This window comes from Ursus americanus, chromosome 21 (genome assembly GCF_024610735.1).
Source record: "Ursus americanus isolate L20-20 chromosome 21, mUrsAme1.1.p, whole genome shotgun sequence".
NCBI lineage: Eukaryota > Metazoa > Chordata > Mammalia > Carnivora > Ursidae > Ursus > Ursus americanus.
In genome coordinates this window covers 10,485,453-10,510,427 of record NC_142147.1, presented here as the reverse complement: position 1 = coordinate 10,510,427, position 24,975 = coordinate 10,485,453, and the positions used below count along the sequence as shown (strand labels likewise).

The 24,975-nt window shown below is 46.1% G+C and overlaps 1 protein-coding gene across 4 annotated transcripts in view; it reads left to right on the top strand.

Moving 5' to 3' along the window:
• Nucleotides 1-24,975, top strand: part of TOX3 (TOX high mobility group box family member 3) — a 105,505-nt gene that overhangs the window by 781 nt on the left and 79,749 nt on the right. For 2 of the 4 annotated variants that reach the window (XM_045806776.2, XM_087870417.1), the window contains exon 1: nt 376-641. The exons of 1 other annotated variant lie outside the window; for it this stretch is intronic. In XM_045806776.2, coding sequence (XP_045662732.2) covers nt 555-641 — 87 coding nt within the window. In that variant the 5' untranslated portion in view covers nt 376-554. Of the gene's footprint in view, nt 1-374; nt 642-24,975 lie in introns of those variants that run through there. One more of the 4 variants, XM_087870418.1, reaches the window with a different exon arrangement.

The window sequence follows — 24,975 nt, the reverse complement described above, 5'->3', positions numbered from 1 at the left end:
GAGCGCACCGGCGGGGCGGGCGGCGCGCCAGCTGCCCGCGGTGGGAGGGGCGGAGCAGCGGCGGCGCGGGGAGGGGACCGGCGGCGGAGGCAGGAGGGGGAGAAGGAGGGGAGGGGCCGGGCCCCTTGTCTCCACGGCTCCTCTCCTCAGTCCGCCCGGGGAGGAGGAGGAGGAGCGGGGCCAGCCGCCGCCGCCGTCCCAGCCTCGCCCCGCGCACCTGAACTCGCCGCGCCACCCGGGCCCCCGCGCCGCGCCCCGCGCCCCGGGCGCCCGGCCCGCGCGCAGCGCTGCCTCGGTGCCCCGGCGGGGCGCGTCCCCCGGGCCGCCTCCCGCTCTCCCGCGGCTCGCGTGGCCGCGCCTTTGTGTGCGGCGGCCGCGGCTCTCGGGCTCTTCGGGCTGCGGTCGCGGCGCCCCTCCGGCCCCGAGCTCTGCGCGCAGCCCCCCGGGCAACCCCGGCCGGGCGCCCCCGACGGTGGATCTAGCGGCTTCGAGGAGGCGGGCACCGGCCCCGGCGAGCCCTAGTCCCGGCCCCCGGCCCCGGGCCCGGCTCCGGCATGGATGTGAGGTTCTACCCCGCGGCGGCCGGGGACCCCGCCGGCCTGGACTTCGCGCAGTGTCTGGGGTACTACGGCTACAGCAAGGTGACCGGGCCGGGGCCGGGGCCGGGGGGCGGCGGGGCGGGGGCCACCTCCCCATCTCCGGCGCGCCCCGCGCTCCAGCTCCCCGCCCGCTGCACTTTTCTCTCCCCTCTCCACTCCTTTGCCTTTTGCGCCTTCGTCTCTGTCCAACTCTCTCACTCTACTCTTTCTGCCCCCTTCCCACACCCCCTTTTTGTCCCTCTGCCGGCGCTCCACTCTCTCTCCCCCCACCCCCCAACCCCGCCGACTCTCCTTTGCTGCCCCAAAGAAGCGAAGAGCAGCCCAAGGACTGAAAGAGGGGGCACGCTTGTGATTCTTTGTTGTTGTTATTAGTAAACACGATCGCAGCGCCCCTGAGTTGGGGGGGCATCGCAGGAGTCCCTGATCTCGTGGTCCGACGACCTCGCCACCCCCACCCCCCCTCCCAGCCCCTCTTACCTTCCCCGCGCACTCGAGAGCTGGACCCGGGGCCGCTCGGGGGAGGAAAGGAACAAACTTTTGAGCGTGCCCTGGATTGGGCGGGGGTGGGGGACCGCGAAGTGTTGGGACCCCCCCGCAGGTGGCCTCTGCTGCTCGCTCCCTAGGGCGCCTTGGACCACGGAACGGAGGTGCCGGCCCCTCCCTGGTTAGCGCCAGTGGCTTCTCATCTTTCATTTTTTGGGGAGGGGTAAGTTTTGCATTTCGGGGAGATCAGGCTTGGAGACCTCCACACCACGCCCTGGGTCACCCCACCTCCTTCCCTTCCCCCTCCCCCCGAGCCAACTTCGAGGGCCGAGCGTTTCAGGTGGGCGAAGGTGGGTCTCAGAAGGGCAGCTGGCGCAGCTCGGAACGGCGAGTCCGGGCTGGAGTCACAGCCCTTGGGCCGGGGCGGCGCGGACTCCCCTTCTTGGTCCTTCCTGAAGCCCCCGGGGCCAAGCTTTGGAGGAAACATCACCCCGAGGGCGATGTTCAGAGAAAGAGCTGTGCTCTGGATGGCCTGTGCCTTTTGACTGTGGTTTTTCTTTCTCCTTCCCCCTGCTCCTCCCTCCTCCCCCCTCCCCTTTTCTTTCAAATCGTAGTTTGTTTACGATTGCTGGGATAACAGAGGAGGAAATAAGGAGCCGCTGAAAGAAAGGTGCTATACAAAACTAATGAATAAATAACAGGAAGAGGAGGAATTGTATCTAGAGTGAGGCGCAGTTTGCAGTGCCCCGTGGCTGATGGAGGCTCGTGTTCCTTTCTATTTGTTTATACTCCGTTCCCAACTCCAGTGCTGAAGTTTGTCAAAGACCTTTGGGGTCTCTCCGCCTAACCCCCGTGTCCCCGTCGCCCAGCCCCGCGCCTGGCACCGCGGGCCTCCCCACAAGTAAAGAACGAAGGGACCTTATTCAGTGTGTTTTAAACCTTTGGGGGTGCTGGCGGTGGTAGGCGGGCGGGGAGAGGGGGCGTTCGTGCTCTCAAAATTCCAAGAGTGGTACGTGAAGCATTGAAAGGGAAGGAAGGAAAGGCCTATGGCAGTAGCCAGGGTTCAGGTTTTAGTTTCTCTCCTCTGATTTTGGATTTACTCAGGTTATTAAATGCTTTAAAAAGTCCCCCTTGTACGCTCAGTTAGGGACTTAGGCAGCCTAATTAAGTATGTCGTGTTTCTGAGAATCCACCTAATTGTTCCAGTGGGGTATTATTTATCTCCTTACATCTTAGCCTGTGTATGCAAGCCTTGGAGAACTGGGCATGCTCTTATTTTTGGAAGCCATTACCTTCCTTAATGTAACTACTTCTTTCTCTGATTTAAGATCAGCAACACTCGAATGACACCAAAATAGAAACCTTTTGTACTAATGCAGTCACTGCAATGCGTGGCAAATCTCTCTGTTCACCGAGATCCCAAGGGTACTTCAAGGGACCAGAGGAAATTGTGGGTGTTTTGTGTGTGTCTCTTTTTATTTATTTGGTTTTTTTTTTTTTTTTTTTTTTTTGAGAAGAGCTATTTTGAGCCCTTTTAAACTCAGAACATTACTTCAGGAGGGTATAGAAAGCTCGACCCTCCCCCCCTTATTTATTGAGATGCTTGTTCAACTTCACCAGTGAGGATATAAGTTGGTTTGCTGTCATATTTTCTTAATGCAGCTTTTTGCCTAAAATACCCTGGTTTCCTAGTAATTCGGCAATCTGGTGGTCCTAAGTGCCCTGTGTATCCGGTTGACGAAAGTCAGACACAGCGCTTAATATTGGTAGAAATCAAATTGTACTTATTTTAAGGGATGTTTGCATTTAATTCCTTGCAGATAAAAATACAATAATCTTTAATTTGAGCCCCAATACTTTATCTTCCTACTCTTAATTTCAGCAGTGCAAAACCCAATTTTATTCCCAGTAATTTTTCTTTATAGGGAGAATGTAGTGGAAGAGGAAGTATTAACTTTATGGGTATGAAACAGCAAGTGCTAATTAAGGGTTTATAGCATTTTGTTTCACAGCTAACTTGTGTGTCTGCTGGGGTGCTATTCAACACGGGTTTATATTGAAGATGTAAAAACCAGCATACAAAGACATGCAGTTATTTTATTTGGGAATACCCATAATTATTAATCTCTTAAGACTTAACTCTCAGTGAGGCGTATTATCACTCTGGAGGGGAAATGATGGGATTCAGAGAAAGTGTGTTTCTGCCCTTTCTTGTTTTAACGACCATCTGGGAAACTTTAGAAGAAATAGAGAACCCTCTGCTCCCCGCTTAACAAGTGAAAAGTTAGCGCTTATCTTTAAATTTATTTACAAACCGTGAATAATAGGGTTTCATTCATTTCTGTCTTGAACAAACGACCAGAGAGTCCTGTGTATAAATTATATGTGTGTGTATTATCTTTACATTCTGTGAGTATATGGATCCTTTTTAAATGTCAGCGCTCAGAAAGTGTCCTGTCTACGGAGAATGGATGAAAGAGTTTTGAGGGTTCAAAAGTCGTTGCGAGTAGGAGAATAACTTCAAATAAAATATAGCCAGGATCATTAAAATCAGTTAATAATTCATGAACCAGCCACTGATGTATAAACTTACAGTCATCTCTGCTTTCTAAGGGCTAATTTCCATTTTAATTTCAAGTGGAAAATCTGCCGTTTGAACATTTCTTTTTCTGATGTGACTAACAAATTAAACTACCACCTATATTTAAAAAAAGGCGGTGGGGAGGGGGGCTAGCCTTATGTTACTTAAGCACATTAGTGATCCACTGTCTGTCTGAAATTTTTCTTTCCCTGGATCCTTTCACCAATAAGAAGATAATATGCATCAGATCAATTAGCATGGGGTTGTCAGAAGTCTGCCACACCAAAATAAACTATTGTATTGGAGGTGGGTGTGAGCCAGGTGAAATCACACAGTGGGTTAATAATGAACTTGGACCAAACTCTAGTTACTAGCCTTTTCTGCATTTTCTTAGTTTTTTTTTTTTTTTTTACCCCCACTCCTTTCAAAATCTGGCTATTGACTTCTTATCCTATGCAGAATAGCCTTTTGTTGGTTTTACTCCATCAGTCCCAAACCTTGCTTTCTAAATTACTATATGGGTTATTGATCATTCTGCTTAATTAAGGTGTTCTGATGTGAGTGCTTTTACCCCACCTCCTTGGGCCGGCCTCTGTCGTGGCTAGCTTGAAGAGTAAGGAGACCTGAAGTGTCGTTTATCATTTGTCTGTCTTACTGGAGACCATGGTTCAAATTAAGGACATACTGAGAGGGGGATTTGATTGAAACTCTTCTTAAGTTGATACCTCGCACTGGCATGAGAACCAATGATTTCATTTCTAGGGCCTGGTTTTGCGGGGGGGGGGGGTGTTGAATTTTGAGAGCAGATTGAGAGATTGCCCTGTGAGGTCCTCAAACAAGATATTGAAGCCATGTTGTGAAAGAGATAGAAGGTTTTCCTAAGGACCTTAGACAGGGGGTCAAAAACTCAAAATGCCTCTAGGGGACAGCCAGTTAACCTTTGTGAAGATAGGGTTTGTGGTCCGGGGGAGAACATGCCCCGTGTAAAGGGGTAGCCTTGTTTAGCGTCTGTAGATTGTTGCCATGCCCGCGTTTGGGCCCAGTATCCACACTTTGCAGTTATTTTTCCACGACAATGATAATCTGAGTTTTTATGTGAAATATCCTGCATTTTAAATGTTGGTAGCAAATTAACACATCATTGAAATCCTTATGTGGGACTCCTGAAACATGCTTGTGTACTGCTTCTTTGCAGTTTTTTGTCTTAGAAAAACTCAGATGCAGGTGAGGTTTGAAAATCATTTTTTAAGAAGTCATTTATGGTTTATGTTCACCTGTGTGGACAGTTCCACTCTCACGTCCAACTGCGTGTACCGTTCAGTTGAGTGAGTGCAGGAAGTAGGATCTGACCACTTTCAACGTAGTTCTGACGGGATAACTTGAACTCGGCCATTCATTAGTTTTAGGCCTCGAGTCCGTGGAATAGTTCTAGATCAGGGGTTGGCAAACTGTGGCCCACAGGTCACATCTGGCCCATTGCCTGTACCTGCTTGTTTGTGAGCTAAGAGTGGTTGTTATGTGTTTAAATGGCAGAAAAATCAAAAGAAAGAATATTTCGTCCCTGTGACAATTACATGATATTCACATTTGTATCCATAAATAAAGTTTTATTAGAACGTGGCCCCACTCATTTGTTTACCATCTGTGGCTGCTTGCGTGCTACGTCAGAGTTGAGTACTTGTGACAGGGATTGCATGGCTTGCAAAGCCTGAAACATTTAGTATTTGTCCCTTTACAGAAACAGTTTGCAGACCTCTGTTCTAGATAATCGGAGCGCTTGATGGTACCAGGATCTTCCTTTGTTCCAAGACTTGGCAGTAGAAAGAAAATCTAGTTAACAAGATGGCGTAACTGGAGAGATGACTTATTTCAGAGCCTGTTTTCCAGAATGTTTCTAAAACAGTGGGGGTTTAGCCCTGGCTCTACTCTAGCTATGGTGAGTGGGGGCAAGCTCGTGAAAGATACTCAGACTCACAGCCTTAAGCCAGCGCAGTTTAGTTAGAGCCTTTGGGGATGGGAACCAGGCAGCAGTGTTTTTTGAAGCTCCCTAGGTCATTCCAACGTGCAGCCACAGTTGAAAACTTTGTTTTAGGCTGGGGATCCTCCTTTGGAGTAAGCAGCCTCGAGGGGCAGTAGACCTGGTTAAAGAAGTTGGCGATTGCTATAAAGTAGACAAGACTGACAGAGCGATTATTGGTTCCATGTTGGCACTCAGGGCCTTTTCAGGACCTCGGCAGGTCCTAAGCACTGTTGATCTGGCTCCCCTGACATCATATCAGACGTTAAAATGCTGCTTCCACATCCTGCATTTACTGTGCTGTGGCATATTAACATACCCAATCCGAGTCGATGCTGCTTAGTTCACTTATGTTCGCATGTCTCAGGCATCTGTTAGTTTTAACTTTGTTGTGTGTGTGTGTGTGTGTGTGGTGTGGCCAATTAATTTTTCTCCTTACATTTTAAGCATTTTTGTAGACGCTGGAGAAGCCTGTGCTTCTAGATGTCCAGTCTTCACCGACTGATGGATTAAATAATCCTGCGGACACTAACCGAAGGTCCGTGAACTGACCATTTCGCCACTCTGAACAGGGGGGTGTTGGTGAACACCCTGTGCCAGTAGAGACTGATACACAATAAGCCGCAGAGAATTAATCGTAGTCGTTTTAGATCAAGTCAATGAATGTAGGTGGCCACAACATTCAAGGTACGCGTAGATACTTTAAGAACTTGCTATTTTGGGTCACAAACTGTCTGGGGGACGCTGAGTCCACCTGAGAACTTGTTTTCTCTAATTTGGACCAGTAGTTTAAAAAGTTCAGTTCATTGTCTGTATGAAAAATCTTTGCATGTAAATCTGGATTTTCAGTTTGTCTTTTTCCTTTTCTTTTCTTTTCTTTCCTTTTTTTCTTTCCTTCCTTCCTTCCTTCCTTCCTTCCTTCCTTCCTTCCTTCCTTCCTCTCCTCTCCTCTCCTCTCCTCTCCTCTCCTCTCCTCTCCTCTCCTCTCCTCTCCCCTCCCCTCCCCTCCCCTCCCCTCCCCTCCCCTCCCCTCCTCTCCTCTCCTTTCCTTTCCTTTTGACATAATCATACATTTGGCAGTCCTGGATGGCAACGTGTTCTTCTCCACTCTGACTTTCTCACACTCAGCCCTTGGTGTCCCTCTCCAGTCCCTGGAGGCTTTGAGTTTCAAAACTTTAAGAGGAGATGAAGTTTAACAAGCAACAAATGTGCTGCTCAAAGCTAGTGAAGTGGGGTTGCCGTCACGAGAGAAGTCCAGACCCCAGTGTTCCTTAGGCTCTGTAGGGTAGTAGGTGAATGGAAAGCAAGTAATTTGTGATCATATTACAAAGCAGTGTTTCCCAAACCTCAGCGTGCACAAGAGTCCCCTGGAGAGCTTTTTAGAACACAGACTGTTGGACCTTACCCCTGGAGGTTCTGCATCCTGGGGTCTAAGCTGGGGCTCCCATGTCATGCTGATGTTGCAGGCACAGAGGACCTTCCAGGGGTAACGTAAAGAGTTTGCTCCTTGTAAGAGTTTGTTTGTCAGAATGCTTTGGGCTGCAGGTAACGGAACACCCAGTGAACAGTGGTGGAAAGCATAAGGACGTTTGTTTACTTACAAAGAAGTCTTTAGGGAGGCAGTCTCAGGCTATTTGGGATGAAGTCCATCATGTCTTCAGGGACTCTCTTTTCTTCTTATTCTGCCATTCTTGAAGTTTCAGCAGTCTCCTCAGGGTCACAGGTTGGCTGCTGAAGCTGCAGACATCCCACCCTCACATGATAGCGTGCAAAACAGGAAGCAAGGTAGCCGGGGCGGTGGAAGTGATAGCAAAGGTTCCTCTGTGTATCTCTTAACAAGAAGGAATAGCTTTCCTGGGAACAGTTCCATTGGACTCTTTTATTTATTGATCAGAAATGGATGACATGCCCACCCTAGGCCAGTCATTGACCAAGAAGAAGGAGATTGCTGTGATCAACTTAGAGCAATCCCATGTCATCCCCTGGGGGCCAGGCACATTGTCACAGGGGCATCAATGATCTTAATGCTCTATTAGCAAGGAAAAAGGCCTTTGGAAAGACAACTGGCTCTACTACGAAGCACGAAGCACAGCTGAAGACTTTGGAGTGGACCAGTGGTGTGGTTGGAGTTGTACATTTTGAGGATGGATCTGACCTTTGACTAGATGAGTGTAGAGCCTGACAAGGGGTGGGAGGACCAGGGAGGATGTCACCACCCAAAGGAGATAAAGGTGTGAGAGGATTCAAACTAAGGAGATGTGAACATGGATGGGAAGGAGGGGAGGGCCCTGAATAGAGCATCTCTGTAACTTAGAAGGGAGACCGAGCGGGGGGGGGGGGGGTGACTCAGAGTGTTTGAACTGGGGCCCTGAACAAATGGTAGGACCTGGAACAGAAGCTGAGAGGTCACAGGAGAAGCTGGTTTTGAAAGAAAGCTAAAGCTGATACTGGATATTTTGGTGCCATATTCCCACAGAGACATGTAGACACTTGCCCTAATGCGCTGGAATTCAAGAGAGCGCTCAGGGTTGAGGAACCAAGTGGGAGTCCTGTGTGCAGTAGAGTGATGGAAATGCACATGACTGCCCCCCCAGCCCCAGGTTTGCAGACTCACCTCCCTGGTTGGTGGGGCCGTGTTTCGGGAAGTAATGTGTGGGACTCAGAAAACTTGGACCTCCTGCTGTACCATTACGACAATAGTGTAAAAAAGGAGTACGTGTGTGTGCGTGTGTGTGATGGTATATGCTTTCTATCTCAATAGTTGTTTGGGAAGAAACATTTTTAAATTGTTGTCATTAAGGGGGAATGATGTAAAATTTATAATAATATAATTTAAAACCATATCAGCCATTTGCGAATTAAAACGTTTCAGGTCTTTTCTTTATGTAAGAGGTGCAATTTCAAGTTGGATTTTATGACATTAGTGGAGTCATGAGTATCTTGGAGAATCTGTTTTGAGTGTGCTTAATGAGGGAGGACAGGAGTTTTGCTAAGTACGCTTATAAATAAAATGTATTTGGAAGGTGGATTGTGCTGTTTAAGAAAAACACAAAACCCTGTTTAAAATATAAGTAGAGGCTTTTATTCAAGGTCTGCATGAGCCTCTGATGGGTTTTATCTCCACCCTTTGTAGCATGTTATTTTATTTTCTTTGTTTCCTGGGTTTGTGTCCTTAATCCCTTCCTCAGGGAGGCCATGTTTTCTTAAATATGTTCTATGCTTGTTCAGACATTGGGAAATGGCCCTTCTCTTGTGACCAACATTCTGTCTTTAATATTAATTTGATTTTACTTCATTTATAAAAGAATAATTTGAATGTCTTGGTAATCCATAAGTTCAACAAACTGGCCAATACCAAGAAGTATTTGGATTTTGCTCTAAATACATATTTGAGCGATATGGATTCCTTCTTTTGGAGGAAATACATTTTAACCTAGGCCTTTTTATTCCAAATGTTGCAAGTTGAACGTGGCCATTTCTACATTGACTGAATTGCTTATATAGAAGAACTATGTTAAATATGGTGAGGGAGGTGAGTTTTTTAATACTCCAAATTGATGTGATGTCAGCGATGGTACCATATTGTGAAAATTTGCAGCAATTTCCCCTCCAGTTTGTAATGAGAAAGGGATTTGATGTACTGTAGAATAATAAAAGTTTTTACACTTTCTTTTCAAATCTTCCTGGAATAGGAGGTAGGAGTCCCAAATGCTGACTGACTAGAAAGCTTTTAGGAAATATGTATGATTGGTTAGAAGTTGATTTTCTGGAAAAAAGTTGAGTTAAACTTTAGTAGAAATATTGGACACTATGGTATACTCAGTAGATCTGTTTTGTTTTGTTTTTTAAAGATTTTATTTATTTATTTGGTAGAGAGACAGCACAAGCAGGGAAATCAGGAGAGGGAGAAGCAGGCTGAGCAGGGAGCCCAATGCAGGACTTGATCCCACAACCCTGGGATTATGAACTGAGCCGAAAGCAGACGCCTAACCAACTGAGCCACCCAGGCGCCCCTTAGTAGCTCTGTCTCGTTCCTCCTTTATGCCTGTGTGTCTTTAATGAGAAACTCAACCCTTATTATTCGGCTTTTGTATAAATTCTGATAAATAGGTTTAATGGAGAGGTAGTTAAAACTCGTGTATTAGGGAAAATTCTTTTGATCGCAAATGGGAAAAAAGTTCTTAAACTTTTAATTAAATAGAGAAGGGATAGTGAGTTTTGTCTCCGGCATGGCTGGACCCCGAGTGTCCAGGGATGTCATCAACACTTCCCTCTGTTAGTTCTGCTTTCGTCAGCTTGGCTTCCCTGTCTGTCAGCCTCCCCTCAGGTGGGGGGGGGTGTCCAGCAGGAGCTCCAAGGCATGTCCCCACAGCTCCGCCTCCCCAAGAGGGACAGCTTCTCTTTACTACTTGTTCGAGAAACTTCTCTGGATTGAGGCTCATTGGACAGACGTGGGTCCACTGCTTAGGCCCAAAGCCGCACACCCGTCTCAGGAGCAAGGGCAGGGACTGCTATCCCCATGGAAACCACGTGGGCTGAGAGTCTGGAGCAGAGCTTCCCCAGAGGGAGAGCAAAGTGCCGGCCTCATCGGGAGGGGAAGTGGAGGTGGGTAGGAGAAAAAGTCCATTTAAATGCTAAATGACGTGAGGCCTGCCAGTTTTGTAGAAATCTGAGGACTTGGGTTGTCCATGCTTCTTCTTATGCTCTGTGGAGACCAGAAATGGCCTGTGCTTATTGAGTAAGACACATGCTGATCATTTTTCAAGTACTTATTAGGAACGTACTGCATGTTGGGGGCTGACATGGGGTGTGGTCCGCCTTAAGAAGCCTCTAGTTTGGTAGGGGAGCAGATGTGTGCACGTGAGGGTTCATGAACTGTGTGTGTGTGTGTGTGTGAGAGAGAGAGAATATATGTGAGCCTAAGGGAGATACCCTAGTAGGTCAAAGAACTCCAGGAACGGATGGGACAAGAGAAATGAGGGGGCCGTGTGGTCAGGTACAGGGGCTCACAGGGGCTGTCAGGTCTGGAACGGACAAGGAGGAAAAATGCGACGTTAGAGAAGAGAGGGCTTCTGCGTGAGCGTGACACACTAGCAGAGGTCCCACTGGAGGCCTGCGTAGGATGGTCCCATGGGACAATGTCCAGAGATGAGTTTGCATCCGTGGAGAAGTTTCCTTTGGTGGGAGATGCGGGTGCGGAGGCGCTAGCGTGTCTGGTGGAAGATGGGAGGTTTCACGAACAGGTGCTAGTAAAGGACGTGTGCCTGGATGCGTGTGTGGGTGCATCTGCCTGCGCGTGTACGTGTGTGTTTCCATATGTGTGTGTGCGTGCAAGTTTGTGTGTGTGTGCACGCAGAGCATGACCATCAGGACGGAGTGGGGGAGGAAGACGAGAGGATATGTTCGAGACTGTACCTGAGAATGAGGGAGAGATCGGAGATGCACAAAGAGAGAGAGTGAGGTAATGATGGACGGACGGCCAGTCGGTGTTGGAATGAAGGCTGTAGATAGAGGGATTCGCCTTGAAAATTGGCTAACCCTTTCTCTGAGGTCATTAGGCAGGAAGAGAAGATGGTTGGAGACTCAGGTATACATTTTAGTGGGAAAGACGGTGGGGGAGGGAGAGAGAAAGAGACAGAGTGAGAGGGAAGAAGGCAGGAAGAGGAGAGTGACTGACAAACCCAGGATCGTCCCCTGCCTATCTCTACCTCATTTCTGCCCCTTCTCGCCCCACCTTGGCTTTGTGTGTCTTACCAGTATGGCCCGACCACTTGAAAACATCTGAATGTCTAAAATCTCTCTCTACTGCCCCCCACCACCTCTAGTCACTGTCTCATTACTTCATTCATAGCATGTCTCCCTGTGTGAACTTTTTGTTCGTTCATTCATTCATTCACTCATTCATTCATTCATTCATTCATTCATTCATTCATTCATTCATATATTCCCCATTTACCTCTTTCCACTAGCATGCCAGACTCTGTGAAGGTAGGGACATTTGCTGACCACTGTGCGCCTAACATCTAGAACGGTGCTTAGCACGGGAAGGAAAATGTGATTAAGGAGGGACTAGAGATGAGTAAGAATACTGTTGAGTAGATCTGGTGGTAGTTTAACCTTTGAGTAAACACGTTGCGCCTACTATGTGCCAGATACTTGGAGACAGCGGGAGTGCAATGGTGAGCAGTCACTTGTCCTGTTCTTGAGGAGCTCGCCTGTGGTTGTAAGGATGATCCCTCTTGGATGGTTTTAAGTTTAGATTTTATCTTAAATGTCCCCTTTCAGCATTTCCTGTGCTGCTGGCGGGGACTGGAGCGATGGGTGGTGAGGACGAGGTGGTGCACCTTGCTTTTAGGCAGGAGTGAGAGAACACGGGTTGGGAGAAGGGGAATTTGAAATGACTGTTCTCAATGCCAAGGATTCAGGCTGGCCAAGGAAGGTCAAATGGTCAGAACAGGGAGACTTTGATAAAAGGCAAAGAAGAGTGTGTTAGTTAGGGTCGGCCGGCAGAAAAAAAATAACTTGAGTAGCAATGGCGTAAAGGGGGTTAGACGTTCATCTCTCTTTCCTCTAATGAACTCCAGAGGTAAGTAGCCCAGAGCTGTCGGGGCTTCCTAGGCAACTGGGAGCCAAGCTACCTCTGATTTTCATGTGACCCTTGACCCTTCAGGGTAGAGCTCTGTCATCGTCCGTCCTCCGACCAGGAAGAAGGTGGTCAAGGGAAAGGGGAGATTTCCGGGAGTTGCCACGTGACACTTGCTTATTTCTCATTGGCCAGAACTGAGACATGTGGCCACGCCTCTTCCCCTTTAAGGTATCCAGGAAATGTGGTCTGTATGGTGGCTGGTCACGTGACCAGCTACGCACGACGTCGCTGTGGAGGAAGGGGTGAGTGGACAAGCAGGGACACAATCCACTTTAGCAGGGAGTGAATGATCGGCGAGGTCAGGAAACCCTTCTTGGGTATCTTCATGTCTGAGGTTTTGTGTACCAAGTAGGGCACTATATTTTGCTAAACCTTATTGAATATTTTAGTTTTCACTTGTTCTTTGGAGGGTCCCCTTTTGGCGATGCACTGTGACAAGGTAGCTTCTCAGTCCTTTCCTCATCTGGGGGGTTTTATTTGGGGCATGCTTAAAATACCCGATGATTTATGTTCCTCTTTGCAGGAACTGCAGATCCTTATGTCCTGATTTTAATTGATCACCTGTATTTCAGGCCCACATTTCTCTTCTTTATAAAAATACCTCTTGAATTTTTATACTGCCATTTCTCCAGTCCTGACTGTTGGTCACAAAGTTTGTGAGTACAGGTCAATCTTCAGGCAACAGTTTTTAAACATTTTTTTTAAATTGACGCTTTTCCTTTTTGATCAAACCCAGCTTACCTCTGCCATCTTCTCTAGAAACCTGTGGCTCTTTATGCTCTTGTATGCCCCTTCCTCCTCTGTTCCTCTGCTGGCCGGTTTTGTTAACTCTTGACCGTTGTGCAACCTTGGCTATGAAGACCTATCCGCTGTCCTGGCCCCACCAACCCCCTCAGTCCCCTCCCATTTTGCTGCATATGCTGTATCAGCCTCCAGGAAGTGGCATTTCTCAACATGAGGGCGACTGAACTTGGTGACCATTTTCCTGCTTTTGTTCTTTTCTTCTTCATTCTTTTATTGGTCTGTTGATTCTCTTGGCCATTCTCCACAGTGGATAGTCCCAAGTCTTCTCCTGCTGTAGTGCAGCCAGCCCTGCTCTCCTTCTTACATGGGAACTCTGATCTCTCACTTTATGGGGCACATTGATAACTTGCTGTCCCCACTTATCTGGGAAGCAGGTCTCTCATTTTTCCAGACCCAGGGAAGAAGGGGAGAGCAGTTCTACTATTTGGAATAAATCCTTCCAACAGTGCTAATCCCTTTCTGACTGTTGCATAGTCTTGGTTTTACAGACAGCTCCCATCTTTGCTGTTTCGTTCCTTTGTACTTTCCACCAGTGCCCAAGCGTCTTCAGACCCCCACAAGGATTTTCCAGTCTTCAGCTGGTCAAGTGGCGCCTCCCTTGTGATGACTTTTGCTCACTTCTCATTCCATCCACATTCTGTTACGCTTCCTATTTTAGTTTAACTCCAGTTTTCCCCTCAGATAAATGTGAAATGAAGACCACCACAAATGGAAAACCCTATCACTTTTCCATACACAGAAGAAAATCCTGAAAATAAACACAAGGGGAGTAAACACCATTATCAAAAGCTTACTGGAGACCTTGCTTGCCTAAGGCTTTGCCCTCTATTTGTTGAAAAGGGAGATTTGCAAGTGTGAGGAAGGTGTTGAAGACCCGTTAGCACCAAACTGAGACTTTGCCTTTGATTTTGTCTGGGGGGGTTGGTGGGGGGAGGTGGGGAGCTTGAAAGGGAATTCAAAACAGAATGACTTTCTCAAGATGTAATTAAAGGCTCTCTTGGTTTGTTGTCTCTGCACCTCCCAGAGCTGTGCTTCTCCTACTCGGATACGTTTGCATGCAAGTCAATTGGGCCTCTGGATAAAATGCAGGTCAGCAGGTCTGGGGTGAGCCTGAGAACTGGCATTGCTCACATGTTCCCAGGGGATGCTGCTGCTGGCGGCTGGCCATTCTTGGAGCTGTAGAGTCCAAGAGGAAGGACCATGCACATTCACACGTTCGCCTGACTCCGTGGGCCCCTGTTCTAATGCCTCTCTGAACAGTTCCTCAAACCAGAAATCTTTACCTAGGCTTCCCTGCCTTTCCCACCCAGGCCCTTCCTAACACCCTGCAGGCTACTTCTGTTCCATAGCCAAAACTATCTTTCCACTCTTCCCCAGGGTGCCCCACCTTGCCAGATCTGACTGCTTTCATTCATGCAAGAATATGGGGTGCCTGCTTAGGCCAGATACTGCTCTAAGCCCTGGGGTTACACTTTTCTGATGACCCCTTGTACTCTGCTCTTCCCACCCCATTCCTCTGTCTCCCCTAACCTCCCATGTCCCTGGTTCTCGTCTATTGTATATTCCGGATGCTTCTGATTGCTTTTGCTTTGTCATCTTGTCTGCTCTCCTGCCTCTTTCCCAGCACTGGGGGATATCCTCAAAGCTTGGCTTCTTACTCTTCTGCCTCTGTATTCTTTTTACTTTCTATGTGCGTCTTGTTTTCTGTCTTTGGCTGTTCCCTCTCTGGTACCGTTTGTAGCAGTTACCTGTTGCTGTGGAACAAATGAAAGGCTTCAACCAAACGAACCCACAAGCCTGTCTCCCTGGTGACTCTGCCAGTCTGCCCTGTAGGCTGGGTTCCCTGCTGGGTCGGCGGTCAACTGCAGGTCTGACTTTGCTTCTGGAGGTCGGCTAGCTCCAGCCTGGGGCCTCTCCATTCTCACTGCACGGAGTCCCTCTTCTCCAGCACGCTGAGGCGTACCCAAGAGCCCTCCTGGGGACAGTGTTCGGAGGAGTACCCTGGAGTGCTTGAGCCCAGGTGCAGACATGTCACCCTGCTGTCCTGAGCAAGTCCCTAGGCCATAGCTACAGGGAGGTGGGAAGAACTGTGGCCCTTCTTTGCAGCATACCCCAAGGCCTCAGATCCCCACCCCTACAGCCATCTGCCTCTCTCCTCCTAGATGTCAGGCAGCTCTCTACAGAATGCCGCCCATCCATGGTACGCTGTCGGTTCGAGTCCACCGTAAGCTGCATGGCAACCTGCTTCCCTTCCTGCCAAAGTTCCTCTTCATGTTCTCGCCATTTCTCTCCACGCCCCTGTCTTTCCCAGGTACACAAAATTAATTTCGATTACTTGTCCTCCTTTGCTTCCTCAGTGCGATGAGACTTCACGTGGGCTTTGTTTTTCCTTCTCGTGATTTCTTTTGTGTCTGTGTTTCCACGGATCTTGGCTCGGGCCTCGGCTGGAGCCACAGGGTCCTCAGTGACTCTCTGTACTCTGGATTGCTCCCATCTCCGGTTGAATCACTTCTGCCTTAACCCTCGCAGCAGATCAGTCTAAGCTGTCATTCTCCTTCTGAAAGCACTTCCAGTCCCTTGTCTTGGTGCAGAGCCATGTTTTCTCAGACTTGCCACCTTCATTTAGGCCACATCTCTCCTGCCATGAGCATTCCTACTTATTTGCATTTCTTTATATTGACTCATTTATTTTTTTATGTTTTTTAAAAGATTTATTTATTTGAGAGAGAGAGAGCATGTGGGGAGAGGGACAGAGATAGAGAATCTCAAGCAGACTTCCTGCTGAGCACGGAGGTTGTGACCTGAGCCGAAACCAAGAGTTGGGCACTTAACTGACTGAGCCACTCAGGAGCCCCTACATTGACTCATTTAAAAATTTATACCACTGTTGCCTAAGGCAACCTTGTCTAGCTTGTAATATACAGAAATGACCCATACAATAAATGCATAACTATGAACATTGTACTGATTTATTTATATACCAATTAAATTAGTCCAGGATACATAAGAGATGATATTGAGAGAACTGGCCTACAGGATAAAATGCTGTGTCTTCAATTTGAAGATATATCTCACGCCAAACTTACCACATTAAGGAAAACCAAACTTCCTGAGAGAAAAGCTGGTGAATTTTCTGAAATTTTAGAGTCCTTCTCAAGGTCATTGTAGGGGTTAGAGATCAGCACCACAGAGCAGCATTGCCTGTCTTAATATTTTTACATATTGCGTAGACATATTCGTTGTTTTGAAAGTATTAATTTGAAGTAGCTATTTTCCCCGTCCCCCAAAGCCCAGTTGTTCATAATAAATAATTTTCTTGGTGGCATAATAGCCTTGCTCTGTCTTCATTAATAATTTTTCAAATATCCTCTTCAATTCTGGCTTTGGCTTAACAGGTTTCTAACTGCCGGTGGGCTCAAATCGTATACAGTGTATTCCCATTTTTATGGCTTGTCTCAATCTTAGAATCCTAGGAAACTCTGTAGCTATGATGTATACTGACTGCTTTGATGATCTGAGCTTCTGTTCATAGTTAGGCACTTTGAATTTACTGGCATTCAAACAGGGGCAAGATGGTGGGTTGCAGTTCTCATTCCCCCTCCTCCACATTTCTTGAGCCTGCATGCTTATCTGGGAGAAACTTGTGGAAGTTCAAGGCAGAAACCAAGTGGAGAAACCCAAATCACGTTAAAGGAATTCTGATAGACTAATGAGAAAAGGAAGAATAGTGATAACAGAAGACAAGAAGAGTGACAGTGGTCTGGAGTGATCTGGAAGAGTCTTACATAAGGGAGAGAGGCGGGAAACCCCCGAACAAACCAAACCAGCCAGTGTCCAGTTGTGGGGGGAAAAGAGTTGGCAGGGTTTTTTTGTTTGTTTTCTTTTTGTTTTTTTTCCTAAAGATTTTATTTATTTATTTGACAGAGAGAGAGTTGGTAGGTTTTGTTTGTTTGTTTTCTTTTTGTTTTTTTTCCTAAAGATTTTATTTATTTATTTGACAGAGAGAGAGAGAGAGACAGCCAGTGAGAGAGGGAACACAAGCAGGGGGAGTGGGAGAGGAAGAAGCAGGCTCCCAGCGGAGGAGCCTGATGCGGGGCTCGATCCCAGAACTCCAGGATCATGCCTTGGGCTGAAGGCAGATGCTTAACGACTGAGCCACCCAGGCGCCCCAAGAGCTGGTAGGTTTTGAAGAAATGAGGCCAGTTCAACCTAAAGTTAGCAGATACCGCAGATGACAGACAGCACCTCATTGCCCTCCGTCGCTTGATTACAGTTGCTAACTAACATTCCCACTGTGACACAACCCGTACAGGTTAGAATTCAACTTTCTGGGACATTTTTTTTCTGATGGTAAGTTTTGCCATCATACTTCATGACTGACACAGCATTTGCATCCTTTGGTTTCATGGTCTTAAAGTCTGCTGCTGAATCCTTACTAAAAGCTCTGTTGTAAGAAATAATCTGTTTATGGAGAATGGCCTGAAGAAGATACAGCGCTTCCATTCATCCAGAGAACCGGATCTGATGGGAGGCTTCTGCCAGCCTGGGAGTTGAATGCTCAGGTTGGCGCATTGTTGTGAACGCCCCTCCACAGTCGCCTTCACTGGCTGCCTCTCGTGTATGGAATTAGCACACTCATTTTGCATTGAGTGGAATTATGAATAATAGTTTTGTGGACATACTTTTTTGGGGGCTCTGTTTAGAATATAGCCTGTTACATATCAGAGTGTCCATTTTTATAATGATTTACCAGAGCGTCTTCTAAGGTTACTGAATCAGGAAGAGCTGAAAAAAATCACTCAGTTTTATCTTATGGGTATTATTAATCTTGTCATTCTCATTTCCTTCTTGGCATTAACTTCCAAGAAGCTTGGAGTCCAACGTGAAACCAACACGTAACTGATCACAGTAGTACACACATTCCTGTGTGCTGGCCATCTTGGTTTCTTTCTTTCTTTCTTTCTTTCTTTCTTTCTTTCTTTCTTTCTTTCTTTCTTTCTTTCTTTTTTTTTTAAGATTTTATTTATTTATTTGACAGAGAGAGAGAGAGACAGCCAGTGAGAGAGGGAACACAAGCAGGGGGAGTGGGAGAGGAAGAAGCAGACTTCTCACTGAGCAAGGAGCCCAATGCAGGGCTCGATCCCAGGACCCTGGGATCACACCCGGAGCCGAAGACAGACGCTTAACGACTGAGCCACCCATATGCCCCATTGGCTTTATTACTTTCTTAATTTTATTTTTTCTTTGCCTTGATTCTTTTAAGTATTACCCCTCCTTTTAGAATCAAAGATACTTTAAAAAGTCACCCCTAACTCCTTTGTGGAGAAAAGCAGGTTGTGAATAAATACTTAAAGTACTTAGAATTGCGATGAATATGTTTGTATAGTGTCAAGGATACTTTGCTTGTCTTTCTACAAGAGAAATTTCCACTTAAAAAAACTAAAGTCTACTTGTGCCAATATTATAGAACTAAAAAACTTAACACTTCCCCTTTTAATCTTTTTATAAGGATGAGCATAATTCTCGATTTATAGCACTTCCTAGAATTTGTTTCTGATAGGATGTTTTCCCCAGAATTATAGCATCTATTGAAATGATGAAAATAGGGAAATTGGTTCACTCCCTGAGCCTTTCAATTAAAGTTTGAACTCTCTTATTATTCAAAAAGTACCAATTCCTGAAAGTTCACATCATGCCACAATCAGCAACTATCTTAATTGAGGAAGATGTGTGCTAAGATTAGCCTGGGTTGGGGGGGGGGTGTCCATTGGACCAGTTGTTAAGTATTGGCTGGTCCACACTTGCATCCCATGACCCATGCGTTGGCTTCCCAGTGGTTGGAAAGAGTTTCCGCGCTCACTGGGGGCATTTGTCCTTTGAGAAAGTACTGCGGACTTGGCGTGGGGAAACCTGCCTGGTCCTTTTCAAGCCCTGCTCAAACTAAAAGAAGCAGTTAACTTCTTGTAAAACCAGCCACCCTCTTAGACTGATTTCAAGTGACTCATGGTAATGCAAATGCACTTCACCATTGTCTTGGGGTCACTGTTTTGTTTAATCAGCTTCCTGAAAAGTGGAAAATTTTATTTTGGTAACTTTGGAAAGCAGCCTGATTCATTCCTGCTTAGGTTGCTGTGGGTTTTATTTATCTAAGGTTAGGCCCAAGAAGTTCTTTGGATTTTGATGACTTCAAATATGGAACAGTTGGCAGGCTGGCAGCGTGTGAGGGCAGAAGCCTGATTTGAACCCATTTCTACCACTTACTTATTGGCTCTGTGATCTCCAGCACATTCCTGAGCCTGTCAGTGTCTTCATCTCTTAAAATGGGCATTTTCCTCTGCTGGGTGCTGGATAAACAGTGGTGAATGAAACAGGGAAAGTCCTACCCCATCACATTTAGATTCCGGGGACTTGTAAACCCACCTATCTCATAGGGTTATTGTGGGTAATAAGCTAACTGTGTAGAGAATCCCAATAGTATTTACAAGATAGAATTGTTGTAAATATTGACTATAACTCTATACAAAGTACTTTGTTAATGTTAGCTATTGTCATCATGGTTATTGTAAGATACTGTTATTATCCTAAGATGGTAAATTTCTTAGCATATGGATAGATTGCTGAACACAGACTACGGGAGAAGAATCTTGCCACAGAATATTCTTTTATTTTAACAGAACTCTCTGGGGGGACTTTATACTTACAGCATTCCCAGGTAGACCCTCTGTTCTTTACTTAATGTATAACTTGGGTCAGGTTCTCAGCTTGGGCACTAGTGATGTTTTGGGCCAGGTAGTTCTTTGCTGTGGGGCTTTCTTGTGATGGTGGTGTGTTTGGCAGCACCCTGGCCTCTACTTACCAGATGCCAATAACACCCGCAGTGACAACAACCCCAGAGGTCTTTAGACATTTGCCAGATATTCTCTGGGTGGGGAGAGGGGGGCACAGTTGCCCCTGCTTGAGAACCACTGAGCTAGAGGAATATTTTGGAAAACTTTCCAGTTTTGTCATTTAGAGAGTGCTAACTGGGATGAGTTACTCCTTTGTTACAAAGGGCATCTGTCTAGGGGCGCCTGGGTGGCACAGCGGTTAAGCGTCTGCCTTCGGCTCAGGGCGTGATTCCGGAGTTATGGGATCGAGCCCCACATCAGGCTCTTCTGCTATGAGCCTGCTTCTTCCTCTCCCACTCCCCCTGCTTGTGTTCCCTCTCTCGCTGGCTGTCTCTATCTCTGTCAAATAAATAAGTAAAATCTTAAAAAAAAAAAAAAAAAAAGAACCTGTTTAAAACAAACCAACCAAAAAAACAAAGGGCATCTGTCTAAATATAGGGCAGTCCTTTCTCTCGGGCCTGGTGGAGCTAAAAGGAGCCTCCATCAGTTGTGTGTTCCTCAGAAGGGCCACGAAGGCCAGTGTGCATTCTGAGGAGTGGATGGCCAGCAGGGGAGGAGGCTCCAGGGCCAAGGAAAAGATCGACACCTGTCTCGGCAGCTACCAGCGGTTTCCTTTCATATTGCTTCTCTCGAATCCTGTTTAGGAATCTCTCAGAGTTGGTAAAAATGTCATAAGTTTTTAAAGTTGTGTGATATAGAGGATGGAGAAGAGAAAGCCTGTGGTTGTAGAGGGAATAGTGACCATCAGCCGGGGAATTGGCACCATTAGGGCCTCCCTGTGTCTCTAGGTGCTTGAACTAAGTCAGTTGCAAAACCGTCGGGGATGAGTTGTGGAAACACTGATGAGCAGCTGGTGACTAGTTCTATGCAATGATTGTATTAGAATAATAGATAGGACCTGGTTGTCACGAATTTCCATTTCTCATCCTATTTCTTTTCATTTGGGGGCTCACTGAAGTTGACCATTTCATATTTCTGGTCATTCCCAGTTTATGTGCTGCTTATTTTTTATTTGATTTGATTTTTTTTTTTTAGACTCGAGTCACATAAACCCTAAGCTCCAAAGTCTTTTCTTCATTTATTCCCCAAATATCTATGGAATGGCTACCTTGTATGGTGTGGCACGCATAGAAATTTCAGGAACAGGGGCACCTGGGTGGCTCAGTCATTAAGCGCCTGCCTTCAGCTCAGGGAGTGATCCCGGCGTTCTGGGATCGAGCCCCACATCAGGCTTCTCCACTGGGAGCCTGCTTCTTCCTCTCCCACTCCCCCTGCTTGTGTTCCCTCTCTCGCTGGCTGTCTCTCTCTCTGCCAAATAAATACATAAAATCTTAAAAAAAAAAAAAAAAGAAGAAATTTCAGGAACAGTTTTGGCCTTCCAAGCTGGCTTCCAGAGAGCAGTGACCATATCTGTTCTGTTCCCTGCCTTGTCTTCAGGGCCTGGCACTGTGCCCGGTGTGTAGGAATATTTCAACATGTAACTCATTATAAGATTTCATGCTACTATTCTGTGTCCCTTGCTTAAAGATTCGATAGGCTGCCTACTTTACACATTTCTTGAACCATTGGCAGGATGTCTCAAGAAAGCTGTAGCATTTGGTTTGAAAGGACAAATTCCAAGAACATGTATTGTGGTGGTCCGGCATTATTTCCCAAGCAGTGCATTGCAAAGCCTACCTGGTTGATCTTTCCCAAGCGGTTGTCAACATGACCCTTCCCTCTCTACCATGCCTGGAATTCCCAAAGGAAAGGGGGAGTGCTGCAGACAACAATGTCCCCTCTCTGGCTGTGATCAGGGTTTTATTGTCAGGAAATCCCCCTTTTCAGGGACTTCATTGTCCGCATCCTCTAACCAGCTCTCTCCCATCCCCCCCATCCCCTGCCAGCCAACGATTTCAAGGCTTTATGGAAATGAAAAGTTGCTCTTCTTCACAAAAAAGATTGGAGGAGATAAAGTGATTAACACTTATTTTGTTCGGGAATCCATCCGAGCTACCATCCTTGAACACTCATTTGGCTTGTTGGAAGGGTAATCTCTTTCAGAAACATTGGACAGAATTGACCAATTCATTATGTATGTAAGTCTGCTTAAGAATGTTTAATTCAGGGAGCCCTCATCTCCTGGCTTCTTAATCTCCTGCCTTGGCTATTCTGTTCTCTTTGAGTTTCTGCAACTCATTTCTCCCCTGATTATTGAATCTTTCCCTGGACATTCCAGGCTTGGTAGAATCTCAATGAATAGATTTATGGGGGGAAAAATTCCATACTCTTTTAGATGGTTGTCGATACTGAATTGTTCTGGGGTAATTAAATTTGGGGAGCTACAAATTTAGACAGAAAGGCAGGAGAGAATGCTTCCGCCAGTGGGAATGTTAGAGAATGTTTTTAGAGGCAGTGGGAAATTTTTACAAAAAGTAGCTGCTTTGGACCTCAGGGACCGTTCCTGTAGGGTCAGTTCTGGAAGATCTAAAAGAAAACAAATGAACATTTATTCCGTTATGGCAGACCAAGATTTTTGCTATTTAAAGGTAGGAACAAATAATTCAAATAATTTAATTCGGGGGGGTGTGTGTATCTTTCAATGGGCCATATTACACGTTTTTAAAGTTTCTCTTCCTTTTGCGTTTACCTGGCAGGTGTGTAGTACGGTATTACTGCCGTTATCCCTAATAGAGAAGAAGGGAGTGGGCAAAATATAAAAACATAAAAATACTGGAAAACGTTAGGGTATGCGTGGGTATGCGTGCGTGGGTATGCGTGCGTGGGTATGCGTGCGTGCGCCGGCTCTCCCTGGGACTCCCGTGGACTTCCCAGCAGGGGGGGAGAGGAGCAAAGGCTGAAAAGAGGTCCTCCCTTTGGTACCTGCCTTTGTAATTCATGCCCCTGCTATCTCTGATAGCAAAGAAGCAATGAGATAAATTCATAAACGTTTGACAGTAGCCACTGATTGGAAATTAGTGTTTGCCCCTCCAGGTGTAGCTGATAAAGTTAACGATGGCAGGATGCACGCTTTCTAGCAAATGGCCAGGGTGCCCGAAGTCGAATTTGATTTATTATTTTATTTCGTAGGTGCTATACTGTCTGAGTAATTTAGGTAGGTACTCTGGGCTCCACATAAGTTTCCTTTCCATTTCCTTTCCAGTAGGAGGGCTTCAGGGAAAAGGACAAAAGAAAAAGAAAAGGAAGAAACAACCCCGCAAACCCATTCAAGTGTATGACATCATAACCCGTGATAGCCCCGCCCCCAGCCATCAACGGCTGCATTCATCAGAAAGAGTCTCCAGTCCCTTTATTTACTGTATCTGCATAGGTGCGGTGGGACGGGCACACATTCCCAGTTAGGGCCTGCAATTCTATTTTTTTTAAAAAAACAGTGAAACCCCACAAACCTCTTCCCCCCCCCCCCCCAAATAGCTTCCTTTTTAGATGTTTGAAAGCGGAATAGGACAAAGTAGAATTTTTCTTTTATGATCACTCCAGCTAAAGAAACTGTTTTGGGGGAATTTTATCTCAGTGGAAGAACATAGGGTACCTGTTCGGGGGGAAGGATCATGCAGGGCCTGGGGTCAGGAAAAGGCAAAACTGGGGATTCTCAGAGGGGAGATCCGGGAGGAAAGTTGAGGCCAGATTTTGGAAGGTCTTGTGCTGTCATGCTTCAGAGTTTGGGTTTTATCTTTTAGGTACTTCGTAGCTCAGTGGGCATCAAGGGACATGCTTAGATTCGGAACTGGCGTCAAGGGGCACACCTGGGAGAGGAGGAGTGGCCGGAGTGGCCGTGTCCTTGTCCTTGTTCCAAGAGCTGAGTCCTTTTCAGCCCTCTCCCCGAGGCAGAAGGGCCTAGAAGCCTTCCTTCCCTTTATGTCTTGTGAATGCCGAAGTCTTGCGCAATCTCATTAGGAGACTTTGTAATCATGCGCACGTACCCGTGGTGATTTGAAATCATTTGCATTTACTGCTCCATACATGTAAATCATAGTAATTTCAGGAAGAAAAAATCGCAAACATCTAAAAAATTCATTTGAATTCATTTCTCAAATTCCATCTCTAATATACCCTTTTCTTTCAGGCAATCTAATGTCCTACCCGAATTTTTTTTTTTTTTTTTAAACTCCAATAGACCACTTTTAGGCCCTATTGGATTCCGCGAGTTATTAAATTTCACATCTTCCAGGGTTTTATTTTTTTTTCTGATGCCATAGTTCAAGATAATGTTTTTTTAATACTACATGCAGAATTCCAGAGATTCATAATAGCTTATGACATCTTAATGTCCACAGTGACATTCCGCCGGTCATCTCCAACTGTGATAAACAGCTCCATACTCCATAAAGACGACAGTCACTGGATAAAATGCAGGAAGATGCAAACAGTCCCTCAATCTTACGAATAATGTTACAGATCGTGACTGTTAATTTTGAGGAAAACACATGCTTAAATTTAAAGTTTATGCCTTCAATTCATAGTCCTTTTATTCTTCCAGGAAAAAAAAAAAATCAAGCAGCTATACTTTAAATGAATGTAATGACCTGCAAAGACTGACATTTTCACTGTAAAAGTCACACTTCATTTAATGAGTAGTTAAATATTGATGCTACGTTAAAATACAGGCAGAATAAAAATGGCGCAGTGGGTTTCAAAATAGGAATTCAGGGTTCTCTTATGTTGAAAATTTCATGAACGGAAAAAAAAAATGTATCATTCATCAGAATGTCTTCCTAAACACAAGTAGCATAGTAGCCCGTGGTACGTAAATCCCAGTGGAGGAACTGAGGTCAGACTTGCTTTTCAGCTGCCCGATTCTCTGTCAATCTTTGCTGCTTAAGGACCCCATGATGTTCAGTATGGTTCCTGTTGTTGATGGGAACGATGTGGAAATTCTAGAACGGGTAGAACCTACCTTCCGTGAGCCGACTTGGATATGAAGAAGAGGCTACTGTATGTCGATGACTATCCTAGGC